This window comes from Penicillium waksmanii, assembly GCF_028829765.1.
Source record: "Penicillium waksmanii strain IBT 27052 chromosome Unknown utg000009l:1.0-4314994.0:1.0-4318279.0, whole genome shotgun sequence".
Taxonomy (NCBI): Eukaryota; Fungi; Ascomycota; class Eurotiomycetes; order Eurotiales; family Aspergillaceae; genus Penicillium; species Penicillium waksmanii.
This window is the reverse complement of record NW_026643255.1, coordinates 4,055,350-4,074,376: the sequence shown is the minus strand read 5'-3', so window position 1 is coordinate 4,074,376 and position 19,027 is coordinate 4,055,350. Positions and strand designations below refer to the sequence as shown.

Here is a 19,027-nt window from a genome sequence, read left to right as displayed (position 1 = left end):
TAAATGTCCCGGGTTGAAGGTGTGTTGTCCAATCGGAGTCACAGGGTGCTCTGGAGTGGATCTATCTGAGGATTCCGGGCGGATGTGGCATTCGCAATTGCAACGCCACAGAATGTTATTTTCAATAGGGGCTGTCAAGAGCCAGGATTTTGCATTATGTTACTATTTTTCAAAAGCAATTGGGTATCGAGAAATCCGCCGTATCCATGAACGCCTCGTTAACCTCCTCGCAATAGCTCGGCCAAGCATCCAGATTAATCAAATCAGCCCAAGACCAAAGCGATTCTCCATCAATTCTCTGTAGCATGGAATCATCGCCCGGCAAATCCGGCAAATTCAAGTTCGAGGAGGAAGTTTGAGAAGCACGATCTTCAGACGTCGGATCTGGAGGTGCCGTTGAATCTGGGGTAGGGTGGCCGAGATTCAGGGTTTGAACCAACGTATCGACTTTGCTGCACAGGTGTCGAGTCAGAGAAGCGGCCCGAACAGCAATTACACTCTCGATGTCGACCGAGTCAAAAATTTCCAATGCGAGATTGAGAAAGTCTCTGGCGCGTGGGCACCGATGGCAGTACGGGTATGCCAGCATGAAGCCGATGATGGTGATGACTGCGTTCCACTGGTACTGATAAAACTCAGAATGGCCGTAAAATATTTCATGCATCTTCATCTGCTTATGAGCAATTTCAATCATCCTCATGGCATGGTTGAGGGCTGTTGCGGCATGGGCGTCGGCTTTTGGGTGTGATTTTGGAACAAGTGGGTAGCTAGGAAATTGAATGAAGACACGATGAAGACTCATCACGGCGTTGTGGTATTGTAGCATCAACAATGTGCTCAATAGGTTTTCTATTTCCGGGGACTCGCCAGGTTCTTGCTCAATGCCGGCCTTGAGACGATCAACGGGTACGTCAGGTACATCGAGCTGCATATTCGCGAAAGACTGCTCTTTCGGCAATCCATCACTCCATTTCTGGAGATGAAATATATGGTCGGAGAGGTTTTGAGCCCTTACCTCAATATCAGAGGCATTAGTGTCTTGGTTTATCGCGGGAGCAAAGCGATCCGTAGCTTCGTTCACAAGTAGAGCGGCAGCTGTAAGGTGGATAGACTCGGTGTGGTAGAGTAAGCCATTGGAGATTTGAAGATCTCCCGGCTCCCTGGTCGGTCGCATACACAATAGTTCCTCCACATGAGTCGTAACTGGTTTGCCAATGTGCCTTGAGCATCGAAAGTCCAGATGTATCAAGGTCCACCAGATTCGCCGAAAAAGCTGACATTCCCGGTACCAGCCAGTTCGAGCGTCCATGTAGTTGAGTGACTGGCTGATACGTAGCGCAAGACCGACCATGTTATATGCCGCCGGATGCTCCCCAGCGTCTAATAAATAGGAGACGAGATAGCAGTAACACTTCATGACAGAAATAGAGGGAACAGCGAACGTGGTCAACTGGGTGACGGCGGAAAGAGAGCGTCGAAAGTACGCCATCCCAATTCTGCAATCACGTCGCTGGAATTTGGACCATTTGAGACCGATAAGTCTGTTGTTGAGTCCAGATTGGTGGATATATTGCAAGGTATGTGCGGTGATCGCGTCGAGTAAAGGCGAGGGAGCTGCGTCGGCCTGCCCATCAGGTACTAAGTCTTTCCACTCGACTATGGGCATTCGAGGACGAAGTCGGGACCAGAATATTTGCAACAAATGATGTATCTGGGTTGAAGACAAGTCGGACTCTGCAGCATGTGTTTCTTGAAGATTGCCAAACGGGAGAGTCGAGATCTGTTCTAACGGTGGGTCTGTGCTAGGAGGTGTTGGACCCGGGGAAAGTTGCTCGACTCCCGAGCAGAAGGCATTGATGCGAGCAATGAATCCGAGCATGGAATCTGTCTTATGCGAGGTCCATGCTAGGTTTTCCTCGGGCGAAGGGGTTGGGGCTGGAGTCTTCTCCAGTACTCGAGAAGACTCATCCTGTGACGCGGTATCAAACGATTGTTCGTCTGATATCGGTCGGTTCGTTCTACCACCAGCTGGTTCTCGTCTCCTTTTCTGGGGAGTCACTGATGGATGAGATCGATCGCAGGTGACATTATTAGCCACGCAAGGGGGGGCAGGGTGTGGTAGACTCGCACCGCACTCGATGCTCGCGACAAAAGTCGCAGGCTTTAGCGATCTTCCGACGCCGCGACGTAAGTTCCGTTCGTCTAAAAGGCGAACTTGTATTTTCGGGCATTTTTAGATATGTTGGCCAGTGAGAATCACCGGAAGGGGGGAGAGTTGGGGCAATGAGAGAGAAATAAAACGGAATCCACCGATTTTTGCAATTTTGACCAATCGGAATCGCTGGAACGGCGACGATGATTAATTGGAGGTGAGTTGTATAACGTTAGTTACTTCAAGTGGATATATTCCGGTTTGCATTCAACTTTCCAACAACTTATAAAAGGAGATAGTTTCTCTTCTCAAATTCAGTATTTTTATTCCAATTCCACCCACAGTCAGACTCTTCCTACCCTCATCCTCACCATGTCGCAACAACAAACCGTCTTTCGATTCCCGACCAGAAATGCCTTTGAAGACTTGGCTACCTTCCAGGAAGATATTCCTAGACCGGCTAGCCACGAGGTTCTCATCAAAGTACGGGCTGTTTCAATCAACTCCAGAGATACCCAGATTGCTACCTCCAAATATCCTTTCCACATCAAAGACAATGTAATTCCAGGATCGGATGCGGCCGGCGACATTGTGGAGGTTGGAGATGCCGTCCGTGGTTTCGCCAAGGGAGACCGAGTTGTGGTATCCTTCGATAATACCCGTCTCTATGGGCCAGCCAATGATGTGATTTCCGGTCAAGGTGGTGGTGTTGACGGTGTGATGGCCCAATATATCGCTCGCTCGGCGTCTGCTGTTGTCAAGATTCCTGTCGGTTCCCCTCAATCATACAGCGAACTCGCCTCGCTTGTATGCACCGGAGTCACTGCTTGGAACTCTCTCTACGGCAACAACCCTCTGATTGCCGGTCAATCTGTTCTCGTTCAAGGTACGTTGTTGAGCTGACGCGATCCGGTCTCATTCCCAAAACCGATACTAATTCAAACATGGCGCACAGGCACTGGAGGTACATCCATGACAGCTCTTGTTTTAGCCAAAGCAGCTGGTGCGACCACAATTGTGACCTCCTCCAGCGATGAAAAGCTCAAGGTCGTCAAAGAATTGTTCAACCCCGACTATTGCATCAACTACACCAAGACTCCGGACTGGGCTTCAGAGGCCGTCAAGCTGACCGGTGGAAAGGGCGTTGATCACATTTTGGAAATTGGCGGCGTCGGAACCATCGAGCAGAGTATTGCTGCAATTGCCCAGGGAGGAGTAATCAGCATCATTGGATATCTCGCCAAGTATGACCCTGCGCGCGTCCCCAACATCTTGCTGCTCGCCCTTGGCAAGGAGGCTGTTCTGCGCGGTATTCAGATTGGCCCAAAGTGCATGCTAGATGACCTAGTCACTTTGGTGTCAAGGCAGAAATTGAGGTTTCAGATTGAGAAGGAGTATGCATTCACTCGGGATGACATTGTTGCCGCTTACAATGATCTTGCTTCTGGCAAGCACATTGGAAAGATCTGCATTACGGTTGAGTGATTGGATCTTCAATTGCTATGTCGCCTAGTCTTTCGTCAAGGGCTCCCCATCAGTTTTGTTTTGCGATAACTTCAAGTTGATTCTTTTTAATTTCTGGGCAAAATTAAATCGAAATAGAACGCTTGATCGGCTTTCAGGTGGCCACGACGCCACGATGATCAGCAATTCTCAACTAAAGCGATGGGTATGTGAGATAACATTGTAACTCACGTCTGGGGCATAAACAGTCGTCGCAATCAAACGAGATGGATCCTTCATTGATATTTGCAATCCGTCTCCGTCTCCGGAAGAATTATTCGCGTAGTTATTTACCAACTTTGGAATGTATTATCATTTATTGAAGCTCGGTCTTGAGAGCTCCGGTAGCTGCCCGGTAGTAATGTAGCTTGCATGGCCCCATCAAATGAGTGTCGATTAGAGGTAACTTAATAGATCTGAGTTGGCTGACGTTGAAAAGAATCCCAAGGTGCTTGCGGCTTCCCTTCCCTTGCCGACTGGCAAATGGACTCGTGTATAATTGTTAGTATGATGCCTTGTTCGTTTGCTTCATGACTGAAGCGAGGTTATATTTGTTTCATGAGAATGTACCAGCTATGCCTTTTCTTATACCACCAACGCCCAACTTGCTTCCTACTGCGAAGGGGGAGTGGATGAAAGACGAAGACACTGCCTTTGTTTAGTTCGTAATGTATGCAGAGGCCGCTAGCTAATTACACTCCAATAGAAGCCACGGCAATGCTCAATTTCACTCTCGCAGCCCCGAGTTCGGCTTGCGCAGTCCGAATGTACAGTTTGCAGATTTACACCCCCGCAGGCCGACTCAGACGGGAAATTCTAGCGGCGTTGCCCGGCGAACCCGGAGAAAATGCGACAGTCCGTAGCGATCGAGCCGACGGGACCGGCGTTACTCCGAGAGGGGCAGAAGAGGTCCACGCAGGAAGCCCAAGCGCTGACGATGGCTAGAATTGCTGCAACGGGGTTACGGAGGGGAAAAAAGCCACCTGTCGCTGTCGGAGCACCGCGTGCCTTACCGGATCGGGTGCCCGACCAGGATTCTCACGGCCCCATGGAACCTCATGGGAGTGTGGGAAACTAAGCGCCGAGTAAAAATCATTCGTTGAACCTATGCCTGGCGACCCCCCGGCAGCGAGCCCCGGTTTGATCGGTAGTAAATTGCCTGTCCTTGTCTAGCGCCTTCTAGCGCATCGGTAAAAGAACCGGGTAAAACACGGATAATAAAACATGACATCAGAAATTAGGTAAGGTTGGGGGGGAGTCTGCGGGGCAGAACAAGCAGAAGTTGGCTATTATAATGTTATAATGCTCTAGAGAAGCAATTGAGAATCGAAAGAGTACGACTAGTCAATTGGCGGGGATACCACCGATTAAGGACCTTGCCACTGGGGTTCTCAAATAGGCGAATCCAGATCGTAGCTTGCATGCCCGGACGCCATGTACCCCCGCCGATCCCCCTCGGTGGAGACTGGTCCGGGAGAGAAGTAGTAGTAGTGAGGAGAGAGAGGGGCAGCGTGGGATGGCGAGACCATATGCATCATCCTTGGAACCCCCCGCCGGAGACACGTTGACACCCTTATTAGATACCCTCCCCCAGTTTCTGCTCTTTCTTTCTTTCTTCTCCATTCCTCAAATTCTCTCTTCAACCCTAACTACACACACCTACCATCTTCAAAATGTCTCTCGGAAAGAAGGCCACTCTTAACACCGGTGCTGAGATCCCGTAAGTTCTCCAAGTCATGAAACACCAACTTCTTAGAGGATTAGTTTTTCTAACGCATGCGCACAGCCAGCTGGGATTCGGTACTTGGCAATCTGCCCCCGGTCAGGTCGGTGAGGCTGTCTACGAGGCCCTGAAGGCCGGTTACCGCCACCTGGTATGTTGAACACTCCCCCGCATGTAATTGGAAATTCCGGGTAAATTCAAAAATGCTAACGTGTCGCAGGATCTTGCCACCATGTATGTCAACAATTCAATCGGCACAGCCGGGTCCCAATTTTGAATCACAAATCTCTAAACGTCCTTCTTTTATACAGCTACCAGAACCAGGTCGAGGTTGCTGCCGGTATCAAGCGCGCCTACCAGGATGTCCCCGGACTGAAGCGTGAGGATCTTTTCATCGTGAGTTTCCTCAGATCTGGCGCGTGTTCTGCGTGCTTAAAACACTTGCATTGCAATTGTCTAACTTTGTTGCCATCCCTAGACCTCCAAGCTGTGGAACAGCCAGCACCGTCCCGAGGTCGTTGAGGCCTCTCTGGATGCCTGCCTTGCTGAGCTTGAGCTCGACTACCTTGACCTTTACCTCGTTCACTGGCCCGTCGCTTTCCAGAAGGGCGAGTCTTACTTCCCCCTGGTTGAGGGCAGCAAGGTTGAGGGTGGTGATGTTATCATTGATGACGGTGTCTCCATCGTCGACACCTGGAAGGGTAAGATTGAATATTCACTTGCTTCTTGGGGTATTTTCTCATTGATCTTTCTCTATAGCCATGACCAAGCTCCCCAAGAGCAAGGCCCGCGCCGTCGGTGTCTCCAACCACACTATCCCTCACGTTCGTTTCCCCGATAGCTCGCAAAACAACAAAGACTCATGCTAACACCAATCTAGCTCGAGGCCATTATTAACGGCACTGGCGTTGTCCCTGCTGCCAATCAGATCGAGCGTCACCCTGTCCTGCAGAGCAACGACCTGATCGAGTACTGCCAGAAGAAGAACATTCACATCACCGCTTACTCCGTATGCACCGCATTTTCCCCCGGCCTTGTCCCATACAAAAGCTAATTTGAGTAGGCCTTCGGTAACAACATGCTTAACATCCCTCTCCTGATCACCCGCCCCGAGGTCAAGGAGGTCGCCGAGTCCGTCTCCAAGCGCACTGGCACCCAGGTCACCGGTGCCCACGTCATCCTCGCCTGGTCCCAGGTCAACGGTGGCAGTGTCATCCCCAAGTCGGTGACTCCCTCGCGTATTCGCGACAACTTCAAGGAGGTTGAGCTCACTGCCGAGGAGATCGCCAAGGTCAACGCCCTGGGTGCTAACCGTCGCCGCTACAACACTCCTTATACTGCCAGTACGTTTCCCCCAAGCCTGTCACCACTTGAGAGAATTCCACTAACAGTCGCACAGACAAGCCCCGCTGGAACATCAACATCTTCGGCGAGGAGGAGGAGAAGCCTGCCGACCACAAGGTCATCCTGTAAAAGTTTGGATACCCTCTTAGTCGGTTAGAAAATTAGGCAATGAATAATGATAAATGTATATTGCTATATGCACTGAGCTCGCTTCAACTAGATATTATCCAATTAAACTACCGCGGTCAAAAGCGTAAGTCAAGATTGTCTTACCGATGAGACGAAGGCAATCAGAAGGTCCCCCGTAGATCTTCACCGTCTAAGCTCGCGGAGAGATCTAAGCATTTAGTGGACACTCGTACCCACAGTCACCCTGTGGAGTTATTTATACGAAGTATGCATACAGCTCGCGGGCCTACTATTATTGGTGAAACTGATTAAGGCCGGCTTAGAGTCGGAGGAATCTCTTGTTGAAATGATTTATTCGGAAAAGGTCCAAACGCTGTCAACTCCTTCAAATTCGCAACACGTTGGTATTGCCATTTCAAACAATGATACCGCCTCCCCACACATGTCTACAACGCTTCATTGGACTGTGCCTGCGAATATCTTGTTGTTTGTAATTCAAAACTGGGTATATGAGACTAAAAAGGAAATTCGTAGTAATCACTATCTCGCCATCATTATATCCGTCAAGCTTCTGAGTGAATTGGTCGTTGGTGATTTCCAACCACCGGCCCGGCATCCATTTCATGATAGACTGTAGCCGGTGACATAGGGCTCGATGCTTCATATATTGAGCGACCATCCAGCTGCGCAACCTGCGGACCCACAGGTTTACGAGGTAGTGGTGGTTTCAGTTCTCCAGCGGGAACTACTGCCTCCTGTAGTTGCGGTGACTTTTCGGCTGATGCTTCCGATGATGGCGATTCGGGAGATACGGATCGATTGTTCTTCGCTCTTTGTTGTCGTCGCCGCCGGAGAAAGAACCATACCATCACGATGATGATTACGACAACCACGACGACCGCAATGGCGATACCAGCTTTGGCTCCTGCGCTGAGAGAGCTACCCGAAGAACCGGACGAGCATGAATAAGAACTTTTAAAAACATCGTCGGAGTTGAGATTGTCCAATGCGCTGCAGGACATTGAACTACTGCCTCTGATGGTGGCTGAGCCTTTAACTTGGTCGAGCGATGGCAAAGATACACTATTCGAATAAGTTAATGCCATCTTCATTTGACAAGACATGGGTCAGATTGCCTACCTTGAAAAAGCTCCAGTAAGTGTCAGTTCCCCATCAACTTCTTCGAGCTGTGGGAGTGTGAGGTATTTCAAGTTCGAATTCCCGGTGATAGAGATGGACGACGCTTGCGAGAGGTCATTCAAGGTGAGAGATGTCAACGAGTCCAAGTTGGCCAACGTCAAAGCACCCTGCAGCGTTTCCAGCTTCGGCAGGACCAAGATATTGATGCTCGATCCGGTCTCCACCGAGAATGAACCCTTGATCTCCTGTACATTGCTCAAGGTGATGGTTCCACTGGCTGAGGATGAAATCGTGACGCTTCCCTGTAGAGTCTCACAATTGGTCAGATTGTTCGCATCGCTCTGACTATTGATGGTGACACTGCTTTTGCCTGAGATTGTCAGCGCGACTGGAAAGAGTAGAAAAATTGGTAGTGGGTCCATGGGAGCTCACAAGCACTATCATCGGCAATCACCGTTACTGTCTGCCACAGCGCAGCTAGCAGAAAAAAAAAGGGAGACATGCATCCCCAAAATGTGTTTTCTCTGCTCTCAGAATGCAAGGGACTTTTCTGGATTTTTCAAGAGAGGGAAAATGGCAAAGTCCCAGCATTTAAACGGCAAATCCCGATCCATGATGGCATAGAGCCTGGGCCAATCTCCGCTGCTCCACCAAGGCACGATGCAGGAAATCAATTGATTGGGCATGCAGAGTCTTGGAGGTGGCACTGCCCACTTCCCCACTGCATTCGAGCTGTTTACTTGCCCATTCCCCTCAGTGCTTTTATTCTCCGAAATTTTATCTTCAGGAGGGTCCTCTTTTCCGAGTACAATATGTACTACTCGTACCATCACTATATTCAATTCAGGCCATTTGAGAGAAACTTGAACGAAAAGACTAATTGATTCAAATATTAAGCATAAAACCTTTCATTACATTATATCACCATCTCCATTCCCCCACTTGGTCAATGGCTTCCGTTTCTATTTTTGCGCCTGATCCGCGGTAGGCAGCAGAATTGCCGATTCGCTTTGAATTTCTTGGATGTTCTTGGGAGACTAGGATTAGCATGCCCCACGAGAGAGGAATGTGCCGCTATCAGGTTTTTTTTTCAATATGGACCTCGACTGGCCTGATACGTTTGATATCAGTCGATTGAAGGTACAGTATTCCATGTGGCTTGTGTTTATACTTCCTCGCATAGTTCCTTCCCCATGCTTCACCCATGGATTGTCTGCCAAGATCATTAGTCATCAAGGCACCAAGGCATAAAGACGAGTCAGCAATTTGCGGGGAAGTTGCGGAGGCACCGCAGGACTGACGGAGTGCAATTACACAATTCTATAATGACCATGTTGCCCACTCTACAATCCCTGCCTCCGTCCCTATGAGAGTGGGCAAAGGCTGTGAAAGGTGTCGCCATCGCCATATCCGCTGCGTCATTCCACCGGGTGCTTCTGCTTGTATACCTTGCACCCGGTTGGATCGGGTCTGTCATCTAGACCCCCCCTTCCAATTCAAGACAGTGCGCCATGTGTATCAGAAGAGCAATGGATCCGCCGCTCGGTTCGATTTGGTCTGGGATGACGAGCAGGTCTGGGTCGACGTGGAGCAACCCGGTGAGTAATTGGCCACTCAATATATCCTGTTGACTCCGAACTAACCTTCTATCCCAGTGACATTTGTCGACGGAACGTGCGATGGACCCAAATCAGAAGAAACTCAGCAGCTGCATGCTACCATTCCGAGTGGTGACAATTGCGTCGCCAATCCCTCGCTAGAAGAACCTACATCGATTAATACCGAGGTCCCTATACCAGAAGAACCGCCCATACACCCAGACCATCGACAAGACCAACTACCGCTCGAAGATTTCCCACCTTATCATACCAGCAGCCCAGTGCGACCTCCATCTGACAAATGTCCCACATTGTCACTGCGTGAGGCATCTCTAATGAGACGCTTTATACAAAATATCGCACCATGGGTAAGTTTATCTCGGGCTCCTTGTTCGAGAGCGTCCTCGATCTAATACCTTTAGGTGGACATCTGCGATCCTTGGTCACACTTCACCACAATCATTCCGCGCCGGGCTTTGCAGGTCCCAATGGTATTCAAGGCAGTTTTGGCTCTTGCGGCGCGTCATGAGGCGATCTTGACCGGCCAGAGTGACTGGGAGGCCTCCACCTACCATGGCGAGTGCCTAGAACTACTAATCCCGGCCCTAGATCAACTCGAGCAGGACCTCGAGGAGGATCTTCTCACCACCGTTGTGATCCTTCGAATTTGTGAAGAGCTTGAGAATAGCGAAGACCAGAGATTCCATCTAACGGGATCTAACCGCCTCGTCAATCTCAGTTCACGCTCGGGGTCATCGCGCGGCATTGTGGAGGCTGTGAGCTGGCAGTTCCTGCGTCAGGCTATCTACTCGTCCATTGTACAGTACCAACATCTCGAACTGGATCTGTACAACTATGAGCGATCATCGATGTTTCAACGAGACGATGATTTCGCCTTTGCCAACATGTCCATCTTCCACTGCGCGCACATCATCCAACTATGCCGTGTTCCACCCGATAATCCCGTTGACGAGCAATCGTGGGGCCAGGTAGCGAATGCAGTCGATGAGTGGTATCAACACCGGCCTCTTACCTGGCAACCGCTTCGGTATCAAGACCCTGATGTGACTGAGGACCGACCATTCCCTGAAATATGGATGACATCGGCCCCGGCTGGTATGTTTCCTGACGAGTTTCCACCATGTGTCGTAACTGACGGTTTGCCTAGTTGTGGGAATGCAATATTATCACGCAGCTTGTATCTTCCTCACCATGTCGGATCCCGGGTCGCGAGGCTTGCGGGAGTTCGAATTGGCTCGAACCCGGCACTTGGCTGAAGTAAGCTTTATTGATCTCAGCAATCTCTCTCCCGACGTTAACAAGGCCCATAGAGAAAAATCGCGGTCCATGTGATCTCCGTCATAGGACTATCTTGGTCAAATGAAGATGTACAAAATGCCTACTTTCTAGCCTGTCATCTACTATATCGCTGTTCGTTCTACCTTTCCAAAAATCACATCACTGCCCATTGCATTCGACAGTTGCTAACCTCTGTCAGTTGGATATTGTCTACAACATCCGGTAGAGCAAAGAGGTTCATTGGAATTCCTTTCGCATGTGGAAACTCTTCTTGGATGGCGAACTGCATGGATTCGAAGTGAACTTAGCCACCAATGGGGTGAATTGGCCGTGGTTGAACCGCCGAGTACGTAGTGTCGCAAATGCTTAATTGAGGTATAGAAAATTGCCTCAATTGGGCATTTGCATCGATTTGCACCTTGTCGGGTGATTCCGCCGCACCTCACTCTCACTCTTCCTCTTCCCGCTCCTCCTCCACTTCTCCTCGTCAGCCTCTTCCTGCTCGCTCAAGCCTGTCACAAAGTCAACTGGCACTCATTGCCTGTAATCATCTTGCTTTCACTTCTATATTCTTCCGTTCGGAACTTCCCTTACTTCGTGTGATTTCATCTGATTATTTAACAACCTCGCCTCGTCTTACTCCAACATTCACCTTTATTTATTTATCGACTCTTTTTAATTCGAAGTCCTCTCAACCTGAACTTTCTGGTTGGCCTACAAATGGCCGAGGGAAGGTGAGACATTACTACGCAAGACTATCACTCAATTCCGGGCTAATCCATGTCACCGTCAGGGGCCACGGGTCCTTTCTCACCATTTGTGAACTTGGGTCCTGATCTGACAAGAGAAGAAGTCGTCGACGCCATATTCGAGGCAGAGAAAAACGATCCCTCGGGGAACCCCCGTACCCTAACTATCGGCGGCTCTCAAATGCTGGTCCTGTGCAGTCGCGAATACCAATTAGAACTGTGCTACAAGTTGGGTCGCGATGTGCATTATATACCAGGACACATGACGAAGGATCAATGGCTGTCCACCGATCCCGTATACGTTGGTGGGCTCCTGATTCAGTCACGCGGCCTACCGGTCGTTGAACCCTGTACCGATTGTCTCTGGAACTTGGGGCCATTCTCACGGTGTGTTCGTCTCCCCGGTCACTATGGCGGTGTTTGTGGAAGTTGTCGCTATACCAAACGAGATAAGGAGTGCACTTTGCGACGAAATGGCGGTGGCAACCGCACCACTTGCGTGTGGGAATCAGTGATAGCCACCCAACCCTTGTCCGACTCCGAACCCTCCTCATCCTCCTTCGCGCTTGATTCCTCACCATCAACAGAATACTTCTTGGGCAGCTCCCAGACGAGCGCGATGGTCATCGAGGATGAACTGCGGTACAGTCCATTTGGCTCTTCTCCTCCATGTTCCCAGCCTCTTTGCTCCAATGGGAATACTCCAGAGTCCTCCCCTACTCGCCCTCCTACTGTTTCGCCTCGGCCTTCGTACGCGATTGCTGTGGAAATACCGCCACCAAACTCGATTGAAGAACCCGCAGGAAGTTCTTCGTTTAATCCGATATTGATCACAGGCGATTCGGATCCTGAAATGGACAAGGCCAGCTCTGAAAATCAGGATGAGGATATGGACATGGATGTGGATGAGAACTACATCATCTATTTGCCGGATAGCAAGGAAAAAGATCCGGACTATATGGAAAGTTCCGACTCGTCCGAAGAGGAAGCCTGTGATACAAGTCCCACCCCGGCACAACACCTGACGAAGACGAAGACGAAGACGAAGACGAAGACGACGCCTCACTCTGACAATATCTACCACACTTGTCCGAGTGGATTGTCGTTCTCCAACGTAATCCAACATCACGGAACGCAAGATGTTATACTGGGTGTTATGGCTTCAAAAGTAATGCGTAATAGAATCTCCGCAAGAGGAATAAATAGCAGTTTCAATGAATGGTGAAAACAACCGAGTTTCCTCCCACCAAGTAGTATACTACCCTCCCCTACCCCTAACATTAGCCTAAAGGAGGATCATTGATAAGCACCGATAAGCGGGTCCCACTTCCACTGGCAGTTTCACACTGGAGGAACCTTGGAACTTATTCTTCTCTGACTTCCCCTCCTCTGCTCTGCTCTGCTCTTCTTTTGCTCTTCTCTTCTCCTCCAACCTTCTCTCCCTCCTAATGGTTACTTGACCCGCTGGCCATGGGAGGTCATCGCCACCGATGCCACGCCGAAAAACCGCTGACCGAGCAGGACCGGTGAAGACCCGCTCTCGTGACGGATGCAAGGAATGCCGTGCCAGTCGCGTGCGATGCGACACCACAAAGCCCCGTTGTACCCGCTGTTCGGAGAAAGGATTGCCCTGTACTACTACTCTCGTCCTGAAATGGGAGTCCGAATTCGCCAGCCGAGGCGTCGCCTTTGGCCGCGCCGGTGTCTGGAACAAACCTCGCCCTGATGGCGTCTCGAGCTCGAGCTCCGTCCCTTCGACTCCGGCTACTTCAACCGTTGAGGACACATATTGGTGTTCCTTGCCCACCATTCATCCATGGGGATTTGTCAATAGCGGGGTACTCGCCTTCGAAACCCGCGGCGAAGTCGATGTCAAGTCGAACGAGCTACAAACACTGGTTCCGCTTATCCAAGGCAATGCCTCGCTAGGCCAATTGCCTCTCCATCTACACTCACTGGGGGATCTGGGTGGACTTGCGGCGGCGCTTCATCCGAACCCTAGAGCTGGCCCTTCTCTCTTCCCGGATGTGACTCGAATGGGACATGGAGAGCTGATGGACTACTACCTACAGCAAGTCTGCCCCCGCACGACAGCCAGCTCATCTGTCTCATCACCATTTGCCTCCGTGATTCTACCTTTCAGCTTATCCGCCTCACCCACCCTCTTCAAAGCGATCCAAGCGCTAGGAGCCTGTCATCGCTCTCGTAGCGATGCGTCCTATGGTGCCTTAGGACTACGTCTGAAGTCAGAGACATTGCACGATCTCCGGCACCGCCTCTCGCCGAGGGCCCCTCCAACTGCTGCAACGACCCCGAAATATTGGTCGTCATGATGCTACTCTGTCAATACGAGATCGTCGATAAATGTGATCCGCATTGGACGATCCACCTGAACGGCGCCAAAGATCTAATTCGCCTGAGGAGAGGACAAGCGACAGCGTCATCATCTCCATCAATGCGTATCCCTGACCCAGCCACCGCCTTCGCGGAGCATTTCTTTGCCTTTCAGGATGTCATGGGTCGAACGGCGTGTGCTAAGGAAGTCGCCTTTGGCAGCGACTACTGGAAAGCGGATGATCGGCACATTGACATGTGGATGGGATGTAGTCCGGAGTTGGTCTCCCTCCTCTGTGCTATTACCGACATGAGTCGAGCTCGACGCACTCTGGACTCCGATTCCTCCCGCGAGAGCTTTGTGCACCGGGCGGCATCGCTAGAAGGACAGCTCGAGCATCTCATTCAGGAGATTGAGGAGGGCGATGATGATGTTCTTGCATCCGGAGCTGAAGCCAAACGTCTCGCCGCGGTGCTTTACTTGCACTGCGCGTTGTATAGCGCATGTCCCACTAGCCCGCTGGTCGCCCACTATGTTCGGCAGATTCTTCAGATCGTGTCTCATCTGTTAGACCGGGGATCCCTGACGAGCATCACTTGGCCTGTCTTTGTCGCTGCGGTCGAATTGGATCCGGCCCAGGATGAGATTTGGACGGACGATAGCGGGAAGCCAGTGTCTGGCCGAGCAATAGTCCTTCAGGCGCTGGCTGCTATGGCCGAGTCTACGATTGCAAATATTGCGCGCACTCGCGCGGTGATTGTCCAATTGTGGCAGACGCGAGACCAAGATTTGGTCAAGGCACCGCAGATTGAGGGGAATGACTGGGAGTGGTATGTGGTGCCGATTAGCGATGCCATGAGTTTGGCTTGAGGACCCGAGGCCATTGATAATAATCATTCATAGTATAATTTAATAAGTTGACCTAGTACTACTATCTCGTTAACCTAACCAGTAACTATACTATACTATACTTCTTTATATACTACACTCTATACTTTTATACTTCTATACTATACTATACTATACTATACTACTATACTCACTCTACTAGTGGAATGCTGCGGGGTCCCCGTTTCGGGTCTAGCGCCAATGCAGGTTGGAGCAAGACATCACCTCAACTTCAACTTCCACTTCACCACTGGAACCCATATCATCTCAACTCGCCCTCGCCCTCGCTAAATACCCCAGCATAATGTGCTTAAACACCCATCCCTTTCGTCCTCAATAGATGCCCGAATGGACCCGGCTCGACCGCCGGCGCCTGGCCGGAGCACCTCGGCGCAACACTTCGAAAGCAAGCTCAGCCAACAATTATCACAACCCAGGCAATCAGAGTCTATTGACATTTACTCCCCCAAATCCAAGTCGCGCTCCCTTTCCGATGCCTCCAAACCTTCAACTTCAACCTCCGCCTTCTCCCACCCCCAACCAGCAACGGGTGACTTGAGTCGTCCCCCCCAGTAAAGACGACAGTGTAATCCCTTCACTGCCTTCCACCCCAAGTCGTCCTCAACACAACCCAAACCTCTCGATCAACCTCCCCTCCAAGACTGCCGGCTCACCTCTCGCCAACCGTGCCCCTCTCTCTCCTAAACTCGATTCTTCCCAAATTTATGGTTCCCCGGGCTCCGTGCTTCCGCGGCGATCTCGGGGCCTGGATTTCTCTCGCGCTTGCACCAACCTTCACCATTCGACTCTCGCCGAGTCGTCGCCAGACTCATCCCCCACGATTGGAGGTCGCGGAATGACTATCCCTCAGCGTCGTGGCTCTCTCAATCTCAACTCCACCTCGGTGCCAGTGTTCTCTACTTCAGGACCGGCCGACCGTACCGCTATATCCAGCTCCGTCTCCAGTGTGAACATGATGGAATCAGACACTAGCAGCAGTGAAGACGATGACGCCGCCATGATGGACCGCGATGATCCTATGTTGAATACTCCTCAAGCCAACCGCATGGCCAGTGGACCTAGTCCCTTCACCACGGGCAACATCCAAAGCCCCGGAAACGACTGGATGGGCCCATTCTCAGGTCCTGTGGGCAGCCTGTTAAGCTTCCAACGTGCACGCTTCCGCAATAAAGGACGCAGTCGACACAGCTCCAGCAGCGCCAGCGGTAACAGCTCTAAACCCAGCCCTGGCCCACACTCTCCACCAGCGATGAAGAGCGTTGAGAACTCCGTGGGCGGCTACTTTGCTCCGCGACAGAGTGCTCATGGCCGGCGTGAGAGCTTGAGTCTGGGTACTCATGATCTACGACTCTCCGATCTCAGTGATGACGGGGAGAATCGTGCTCGCGCAGGCAGTCCCACTGCTGCTCCTCATTCGGAGGGAGGTGGAGGTCCACTGGGGGTGATACGCCGTGCTGTCACTCGACGAGGAAGTTTGTTGGTATGTGCAATCCTAAATCTCACTCTCTCCGCCCTTCTAACTCATTTGACAGCCCAAAACCAAAACCTTTGCTCGGATCCGCGCCGCCTTGATGGAAGAGGGAGCCCCAGTCGACAGCGACATGAAACGTGAAGCCGAAGTGGTTCGACAAGTCCGCGATACCGAACCCGAGACATCTCCTACCCTTGGCGCTACTGTTCCACCCAATTCATCATCCCAGGCCATTCCAGAAATGGAATCAATCTCGGAGAAATTGGACATGGCCAGTCCACCCACGAGCACCTTCAGCAAGCAAGCCAGCCAGAATTCCGGCGGGGTCGAGTTCTGGAACTCCTTTGATGGCCGCTATCGTACTCCACCGCCCAGTCGTGCAGCAGGAGCATCCGCCAACGACGATGATATGGTCATGGACATGACTCCCTCTACGACATTCGCCGATTTCAAGCCCCATTCGCGCTCATCCACCCCGCATGCGCAAGGCACTGCAGGAATCAGCGAAATCAATCGCAAGCGGCGCCGCGAGGACGACTTTGATCCCAACCTCTTCAAACGCCGGGCCGTGTCACCAAGTGTCAGCGCCCAGAGCAGTCCAGTAATGACCCACTCGTCCACCGTCGATACCGGCCCAAGCATCTGGGGACCTCCATCTAAACTTGGTCCCCCTTTCTCCGAACGGCCCAGCACGGACAAACGCACGAGTCTAGACAATGGTAATCGCCCCATTCCTCATACAGGAACTCCCAAACGGGTCGGTCTGCAGGGCATGACCGAGGCGAGCGATGGATTTATGAATATGAGCATCGATTAGACGGATCACGGCACTTGATAATCATTCGGGAAGGCGCTTCATATCTGGCATTAGCATTGTTTCTTTTCGGCGTTCGGGATCTCTCTACAGATACACACTCTTTTTTTTAGCGAGATGCGCGAGATACCTAATAATTGTATGGTTTGAATTTATTCTTTACTTTAATTGCCTGTCCCTGTGCACTTACTGGTTGTAATATATCCAAGTTCCAATATATACATACTTTGTTGTACTCTCCTCTGTTGGACTGTTGTGATGTTGCCTCGGTGGGTCTTCTCCGCCCGGAGCTCCCCTCGGGGCCTTCCAATTGTTGTCTCCTCTTCAGCTCCAACTCCAACTCCTCCCCCCCCCTCCATCCTTCACTTTGCTGCTATTCTAACCTGCGGCATGTCTACTACTATCGAACACGCTTCGGCTTTTATTGAGGGCGCTCCGCCCGGCGAGGTATGCTCCCCACCCCACTCTGCCACGAGGGGGGTCTGACCTGATCTACCCTACACTGCCCCTCCTGTGTTTTGAAGTCCTCAGCTGATTGGAATTGACCCCGAATCTATAGCTCGCCGACGTCGTTGCCGGTAAATCACCTCATCCCCATCCTTGCCTCCCGCCTACCCCCGTGCCTCGCGTGTTGATACTGAGTTCTGTCGCCGGATTAAAGATGTGCAGGCCCTGACCTCCGAGGAGGGCGATATCATTCCCTCTCTTGCCCCCGCATTCGAACGATACAATGAAGCCCAGCTCACCACCGTGAAGCTACCGGGCTCTAGCCAGGAGGTGTGAATTTCCGCTCTTCAGCCGGTTACGGCCAAATTTACTGACACCGCTGGAGGTTATCGTCAGTGAATTCAATAAGGTCGAGGGCAACCGCTACTTCGACCCTGAGAGCCAGACCTCGTTTGAGATCGACCACATTACTCAGGTATGTTTAGCAGCCCGCGCCAACGGTATAACCCGCTCACGAGTTGGATCAGACTGCCTCCGCGGCCCAATCAGCACCATTGGAATCGCAGAACGCCGATCTGATGTAAGGACCCCGGGGTTGAGAATGAGCATTGAAATCGACAACCGCTGACGGAAATAGTAAATCACTCATCAAGTCGCTGGGCATCCACGCCCGCGAACACTACCCCGACTGCTCATACGGCGTGTACCCGACCGAGAACGACTCGGCCGTCGCAATCCTCCTCGTCGCCAACCGCTACTCCCCGAATAACTTCTGGTGCGTTTTCCAAGCTCTTTCGAATAGGGGCAATATACTATTGTATGCCGCATACCGATCAGCACAAATTAACCACCCCTTCTCACAGGAACGGTCGTTTCCGTGCGATCTACCAAGTCCCCGTCTCTTCCTCCTCCACCTCCATCAACGGCAAAATCCACGTCGACGTGCACTACTACGAAGACGGCAACGTCTCCCTCAACACAACCAAGCCAATTGCCCTCTCCGTGCCCAGCATCTCCGCGGAGTCGATCATCTCGCGCATCGCCACGGCCGAGCGCGATTACCAGGAAGAATTGAACCGGGCGTTTGTGGCCATGGCTGAGGGTACTTTCAAGGGTCTTCGACGACAGCTACCTATTACTCGGCAGAAGGTTGAGTGGGAGAAGGTTGGTGGATACCGATTGGGACAGGATATTTCTGGCGGCAAGGGTCGTTGATACATAGCGTGATTTTGGGCGGAAAGCGTTGGCGATGGCGATGGTCTTGATCTTAGACCGATATATCTTCAATTACTTGATCAAAGTAGTATTTTTCTGAGTGGAGTGTTTTCTCGGGTACAATGTAGTCTGCATTTCTAACTACTGTTGTTCTGTCAAGGTGTTCTGGTGCTCTCGTGATGTTCTGGTGCTCCGACAC

General features: G+C 51.3%; 9 protein-coding genes across 9 annotated transcripts; 7 read left to right on the top strand and 2 right to left on the bottom strand.

Annotated features, from left to right (window-relative positions):
• Positions 1 to 169: 169 nt before the first annotated feature.
• N7481_011857 (fungal specific transcription factor domain-containing protein) lies at positions 170 to 1,879 on the bottom strand (the record flags this gene model as incomplete). Its single annotated transcript, XM_057271076.1, has 1 exon — positions 170 to 1,879. One exon carries the CDS (start codon positions 1,877 to 1,879, stop codon positions 170 to 172), a length of 1,710 nt encoding a protein of 569 aa, XP_057118250.1.
• Positions 1,880 to 2,524: 645 nt separating this feature from the next.
• N7481_011856 (zinc-dependent alcohol dehydrogenase family protein) lies at positions 2,525 to 3,637 on the top strand (the record flags this gene model as incomplete). Its single annotated transcript, XM_057271075.1, has 2 exons — positions 2,525 to 3,038; positions 3,108 to 3,637. 2 exons carry the CDS (start codon positions 2,525 to 2,527, stop codon positions 3,635 to 3,637), a joined length of 1,044 nt encoding a protein of 347 aa, XP_057118249.1.
• Positions 3,638 to 5,328: 1,691 nt separating this feature from the next.
• On the top strand, positions 5,329 to 6,851 carry akr1 (putative aldehyde reductase (AKR1); the record flags this gene model as incomplete). Its single annotated transcript, XM_057271074.1, has 9 exons — positions 5,329 to 5,375; positions 5,442 to 5,529; positions 5,599 to 5,612; positions 5,690 to 5,774; positions 5,857 to 6,079; positions 6,138 to 6,202; positions 6,259 to 6,387; positions 6,442 to 6,721; positions 6,778 to 6,851. 9 exons carry the CDS (start codon positions 5,329 to 5,331, stop codon positions 6,849 to 6,851), a joined length of 1,005 nt encoding a protein of 334 aa, XP_057118248.1.
• A 563-nt stretch (positions 6,852 to 7,414) lies between these two features.
• Positions 7,415 to 8,413, bottom strand: N7481_011854 (uncharacterized protein; the record flags this gene model as incomplete). The annotated part of the gene is made up of 2 exons (XM_057271073.1): positions 7,415 to 7,934; positions 7,992 to 8,413. The coding sequence occupies 2 exons, from the start codon at positions 8,411 to 8,413 to the stop codon at positions 7,415 to 7,417; spliced, it is 942 nt and encodes a 313-aa protein (XP_057118247.1).
• A 944-nt stretch (positions 8,414 to 9,357) lies between these two features.
• Positions 9,358 to 11,114, top strand: N7481_011853 (Zn(II)2Cys6 transcription factor; the record flags this gene model as incomplete). Its single annotated transcript, XM_057271072.1, has 5 exons — positions 9,358 to 9,589; positions 9,647 to 9,957; positions 10,012 to 10,705; positions 10,758 to 10,867; positions 11,088 to 11,114. 5 exons carry the CDS (start codon positions 9,358 to 9,360, stop codon positions 11,112 to 11,114), a joined length of 1,374 nt encoding a protein of 457 aa, XP_057118246.1.
• Positions 11,115 to 13,127: 2,013 nt separating this feature from the next.
• N7481_011852 (Zn(II)2Cys6 transcription factor domain-containing protein) lies at positions 13,128 to 13,970 on the top strand (the record flags this gene model as incomplete). The annotated part of the gene is made up of 1 exon (XM_057271071.1): positions 13,128 to 13,970. One exon carries the CDS (start codon positions 13,128 to 13,130, stop codon positions 13,968 to 13,970), a length of 843 nt encoding a protein of 280 aa, XP_057118245.1.
• Positions 13,971 to 14,092: 122 nt separating this feature from the next.
• Positions 14,093 to 14,842, top strand: N7481_011851 (fungal specific transcription factor domain-containing protein; the record flags this gene model as incomplete). The annotated part of the gene is made up of 1 exon (XM_057271070.1): positions 14,093 to 14,842. The coding sequence occupies one exon, from the start codon at positions 14,093 to 14,095 to the stop codon at positions 14,840 to 14,842; it is 750 nt and encodes a 249-aa protein (XP_057118244.1).
• Positions 14,843 to 15,208: 366 nt separating this feature from the next.
• N7481_011850 (uncharacterized protein) lies at positions 15,209 to 17,169 on the top strand (the record flags this gene model as incomplete). The annotated part of the gene is made up of 3 exons (XM_057271069.1): positions 15,209 to 15,432; positions 15,476 to 16,361; positions 16,414 to 17,169. The coding sequence occupies 3 exons, from the start codon at positions 15,209 to 15,211 to the stop codon at positions 17,167 to 17,169; spliced, it is 1,866 nt and encodes a 621-aa protein (XP_057118243.1).
• Positions 17,170 to 17,556: 387 nt separating this feature from the next.
• On the top strand, positions 17,557 to 18,828 carry N7481_011849 (F-actin-capping protein subunit alpha; the record flags this gene model as incomplete). The annotated part of the gene is made up of 7 exons (XM_057271068.1): positions 17,557 to 17,613; positions 17,726 to 17,744; positions 17,828 to 17,943; positions 17,999 to 18,088; positions 18,141 to 18,193; positions 18,251 to 18,388; positions 18,477 to 18,828. 7 exons carry the CDS (start codon positions 17,557 to 17,559, stop codon positions 18,826 to 18,828), a joined length of 825 nt encoding a protein of 274 aa, XP_057118242.1.
• Between the last annotated feature and the right edge of the window lie 199 nt (positions 18,829 to 19,027).